At 37.7% G+C, this 5,168-nt stretch overlaps 1 protein-coding gene across 2 annotated transcripts in view; it reads left to right on the top strand.

Moving 5' to 3' along the window:
• LOC119828452 (unc-112-related protein) overlaps nucleotides 1-5,093 on the top strand; it is a 30,186-nt gene extending 25,093 nt beyond the window's left edge. The window contains exons 6-12 of one of the 2 annotated variants that reach the window (XM_038350603.1): nucleotides 436-635; nucleotides 1,423-1,446; nucleotides 1,972-2,110; nucleotides 2,433-2,531; nucleotides 3,661-3,885; nucleotides 4,180-4,416; nucleotides 4,671-5,093. In XM_038350603.1, the coding sequence (XP_038206531.1) occupies nucleotides 436-635; nucleotides 1,423-1,446; nucleotides 1,972-2,110; nucleotides 2,433-2,531; nucleotides 3,661-3,885; nucleotides 4,180-4,416; nucleotides 4,671-4,871 (1,125 nt within the window). In that variant the 3' untranslated portion in view covers nucleotides 4,872-5,093. The remainder of the gene's footprint in view (nucleotides 1-435; nucleotides 636-1,422; nucleotides 1,447-1,971; nucleotides 2,111-2,432; nucleotides 2,532-3,660; nucleotides 3,886-4,179; nucleotides 4,417-4,670) is intronic. The other variant, XM_038350604.1, reaches the window with a different exon arrangement.
• Nucleotides 5,094-5,168: the final 75 nt, after the last annotated feature.

The following is a 5,168-nucleotide window of genomic DNA, read 5'->3' as shown; positions in this document are numbered from 1 at the left end:
GATCCGATTTTGTTTAAGTCGTCGTTGTTTTGTTGTTGTGGATTTGTTGGTGTATTACAGTGTGTTAAGTTTAAAAAAATATATGTATTCCTGTACAGTGTGTCAAATAGGAATCATTTACAGTGGAAAATCCCTCATCATTAAATTAGTTTCATATATGTAGTCTGCCAGAAAAGTAAAATAGGCTATTGTAAAAATTATGATACGCTTCGCTATGATCATGTCATTGCATTGGCATTACATTATTAGTATGTGGGAAGCTACACGAATTTTTATATATAATATGGTTAAATCTGTTAGGGTACACTATTTATCCCAATTTATTTTAGTCGAGTGACTTTCACTTATTTCTTCTCGAAATCGAGTGAATAAATGTAGCTCTCCAATTCTCTATTTGTTAATTCTAATATTTCTTTTAACAACCTCGATTTCCAGCTCCAAATCGAGCTGCAGACCCTGGCTGGTGGTGGCGTAGAAGCTGCAGATGGGTCCCACAATAACAGTGCAGCAATGGCTCCCGAAGACGAGATCGACGCAGCCCTCAGCGAGCTGCAGGTCCAGCTTGAAGGTGGACCACCAGCTAGACCCGATATCACCCATGTACCAGAATTGGCTGGATATTTGAAATATAGAGGGTAAGTTGAGTGCCGCTATATCTAATATTATGTGATATCTTTCCTCTTCTATTCTGTTGAGATAATGTTTATCATTTAGTGTTGGACAACTGCTAACATTTTTGAATTATCAATTGTATTTGCAAATGCCACTTATCCATTATATATCCAAGTACGAAGAGATGACAGCTGACATCAAGATGGGATATTAAAAATTTTCATAATGAGAATAAAATTGGGCTATGATTATGAAGCTAGTTAAAAGTATACGAATGATGTACCTTAAAATAATAAATAACTTTTTATCGGACACTCTTAAGCCTGACGTCGATATTTCGTCTTCCTGTATGTAATCACACTATCACACTAATATTATAAATGTGAAAGTATGTTTATTTGGATGTTTGTCCGTCAATCGCGCTGAAACTGCTGAATGGATTTTGATGAAATTTGGTATACAGAGTATGAGCTGACTTGGGTAAGAATATTTTTCAAACCGATTAAATGCCCTTGGAATAAAACATGAATCTTGACACCCGGGCGGAGCCAGGACAAGCGTCTTGTTACAATACCTGGTATGATCGTATTCATAGTTTATGTATATTTATTTCACATAAATGACAGTATAACGATACCAATAGGCATATTTGAGATGTTCGATATAAAACCACTGAACAATATATGTATTTATTAATCTCAAACAGTATCTTTTATTTATCTTATATAATGAATACTTGTGTATTATTTTATTAATGTTTATTATATTTTATATATTTTCCATTGACATTGTTTGGGGCGTGCTACAAAGAAAGTTCCATGGCGATTTTTGTGTGTAAGAGTCATTTTGTTACCCCCCGTGATTTTGTATTTATCCATTATCTAACATTATGACATCTCAAGCGATTGTATATACTTATGGATAGTTAAAATTAAATTAAGTTAATCGATTCAGATTTCTTAATGAGTGTGATATCAACTAACAATGTTTTATTTTTAATAATATGTAAATATGTGTTCGTTTTTTATATACTGTGGGCTGTATACTAAATTTGGTGATTCTATGGTTTTGTTTGAAAACAGAAAATTGGATTTAGTAGACATGTCTTAAGGATGCAACGCAATGTACATAGTTGCTGAACAATTAGTACTTTACTGTTCTTACGATATTCGTAATTCAGTCGGGCTAATTCGGAATTGTCCCTTGGACGCTAATCTTTTGGGGCTGTTTTCTTTCCAAATTGGTACAGATAATAATCAGCATGCTTTTTGATAAAACTTTTTCGTTGTGAAATGTACTTTTTCTAAAATGCGCTAAAATATGCAATTTTTTGTATTAAATATATTTTTTAATTAACAGCCGCCAACGCTTCACACTGCGCGCATACAAACGCGGTTGGGTGTCGTGTCGCGATGGAGTGCTGCGCATACACAGTTCCAGAGACGCTGCGGTCAAGGGTGATCCGCCTTCGTACGCTGTGGAACTAAGAGGGGCTGAGGTTTGTTCTTGCTCCAACATACAGTAAATAAAAAAACTTAAACTCACTTTGTGTTGTTGTCCATCTTTTAATTCTGCCATCATCATTTTTTTCATCAAACAAAGCTATTTACTTTTCGTGAAGTGGCTTTCAAATGAAGAAAATAAAAATCGCATCGAAATTGGTCAATCCATTTGAAAGCTACGATGCCACAGACACGCACTCGCACAAAGAGACATTGATGTCAGTCGTATAAAAGGGGTTCCTCTTTTTGATTAAAGGAGTTCCTTTCCCTTGTTGAAAATTTAAAAAGGATTATCTTCTAATATCGATGCTTTTACAGGTGACTCCAGATGCTCACCCTGCGTCAGGACGGTACGGCATCAAGTTGGAGGTGCCTTCTGAAGACACCATGCACGAAATGTGGTTGAAGTGTGAAAATGTGAGTTTATTACCATAACCACTAAATTTAGTCACTCCCGTGTGAGGAAATTTTGCCAAAGTTTTCTTGCATGTAGTACTTTGTTAATTTGGATTATATATAGAAGAGAGGAATAGAACTTACTTTGCCTAGAATCTTGATCACCTTCATGAAAAAGTGCTTCATACCGTAGGTTCAGTCGCGAGGTGTTCGGATAAAACTTAGTCTATGTGCTTATTCCAACTAATATAATATAATTTTTATAAGGTGTTGTGGTTTTTCGATATGAATCTCTATATTGACTAGAATGCGTTGTTACACTATTATATTCTACTAGCTGCGCCTTTCGGTTTCACCCGAGTAAGTCCGTATCCCGTAGGAATATCGGGATAAAAAGCCTTGCCTATACGTTATTCCAGTTGTCTAGCTATCTACGTACTAAATTTCATTGCAATCGGTTCAGTAGTTTTTGCGTGAAAGGATAACAAACGCACACACATCCTCTCAAACTTTCGCATTTATATTAATTATTAGTAGGATTTTAAAGTTCATCTGCCGCCAACCCGCACTTGGCCAGCGTGGTGGATTATGGCCTGAACCCTCATAGGAGGCCTGTGTCTGATGATGATGATGATGATTTTAAAGTTATTGCAAAATGCCGAGCTCTGGAGTAATAGTCATATTGATATGTCAATTGAATAAAATTATAATTTCATTCACCATGTAATCAATGAAAACTAAAGATACATCGTCAGCAATCATTAATATAAATTGAAAATAATAGTGGACCCAGTACACGGCCTTGAGGTACACCGAATTTGTGAACTATATGTATATTAAGAATTTTATTTTCTGTCCGTACCCGTGATCGTAATGCATCGTTTTCTGTTTTGAGGATAAAAACTAAAGCAATCTAATACAATGGCTCTTATTTAAATATATAATATTCACATTTAAATAATTTAATTATAGGGATTCATATAAAACACAGTCAAATGCTTCAAACATGCCAATAAATAATCCATAGGATATAAATCATCAAAGAGTGAATGGTATGACTGGTGGATTGAAAATAAGGATTGCAACCTTTTTCGAATAGCTGACTTTTTAAAAAAGGAAAAACAATATTTTTTATTTTTTCGCGCACCAGGAGGAACAGTACGCGGAATGGGTGGCGGCGTGCCGGCTCGGGTCGCGCGGGCGCTCGCTGGCCGACGCGGCGTTCGCCAGCGAGGCGAGCACCGTGCGCTCGCTGCTCGCGCTGCAGCGGCCGCAGCCCGGCGCCGCGCTGCACCAGCACAGCCTGCCGCACCTCGACCACCTGCAGCCCGACAACTACCTCGCGCCGCGCTTCCTCAAGAAGCTAAAGAGCAAGGTGACAACTTGTTCCACAAAAGCATCGTCGGATCTTGAAGTAGATGGATAACTTCCTCCTTGTTGATCACTCTTGGCAGAGCGGTCGCGGTCATCATGAGGTATCAGGGGCAGATGCAACCCGCTTCCTAATGTACCTTCATCTCTCCCTGTTCTCCGTCATTCGGCAGCATTCGTTCAGCGCACCGCCAACAGCAGCTTTAATCTGATCCATCGATACCACCCATGCGATAGGGTCCATCGCGGACGTTCGATGGATACCATAGAATATTAATGACCATTTAAATTATTCCAGTTCACCCAGCGCGTGCTGGAGAGCCACGCGAACGTGAAAGACCTGCCGCTGCTGGAGGCGAAGCTGCAGTACATCAAGACCTGGCAGAACCTGCCCGACTACGGGCAGACCTTGTTCGTGGTGCGCTTCATGGGACACCGCAAGGACGAGATCATCAGCATCGCTAATAACCGCATCATGCGGCTGGACCCTAACACCGGAGACCATATTAAGACCTGGCGGTTTAGTACTATGAAGGTAAAATCATTGGGAAATTGCCATTTAAACATATTATTAATTTAAAAAATTGAATTGGGTGTTTTCATTTATTAAGCCAATTCCAATTTCAAATTGATGAAATGATTTCGGTTTATGATTGTAAAGTTTTTAATCATCATCGCATTCAAATAGTTTCGAAAAATTTCCAAGATTGGTTAGAAAGTCAACTATCTCTAATCACCTAGATTCTAGCACAAAAAGCCCCATATTTAAACATTCCATCTTATTCACAGGCCTGGAACGTGAACTGGGAGATAAAACATATGATGGTACAATTCGAGGAAGGCAATATCATCTTCTCGGTCCAATCAGCGGACTGCAAAGTGGTTCACGAATTCATTGGCGGATACATATTCCTATCCATGCGTTCTAAGGACGCCAACCAGACCTTAGACGAAGAATTATTCCACAAACTGACCGGCGGGTGGACATAAAAAGTTATTTTATTTATAGAATATAATATAATCTTTAGTATGTACAGACTTATTGACGTGCCTTGTGAAATTATATATTTAAGTGTCAGAACTTTACTTGCAGTGTTCGCCTAAAATTTTACATTTCAATAATTTAACAATAATGAATTTTATGAAGAATTTTATTTTGATACTTTTTAATAAAACCTACTTTTAATACGCATCTTAGTTTTGACAACAGCACAAATTCAATGGTCTAAGATGAAATGATAATTTTATAATATATTTTTAGTTATAATGTCTTATTGTAGTGCTTCC

The sequence above is a fragment of the Zerene cesonia genome, chromosome 8 (assembly GCF_012273895.1).
Source record: "Zerene cesonia ecotype Mississippi chromosome 8, Zerene_cesonia_1.1, whole genome shotgun sequence".
NCBI lineage: Eukaryota > Metazoa > Arthropoda > Insecta > Lepidoptera > Pieridae > Zerene > Zerene cesonia.
The sequence above is the reverse complement of the archived record's forward strand: the minus strand, read 5'-3'. Positions and strand labels throughout refer to the sequence as shown.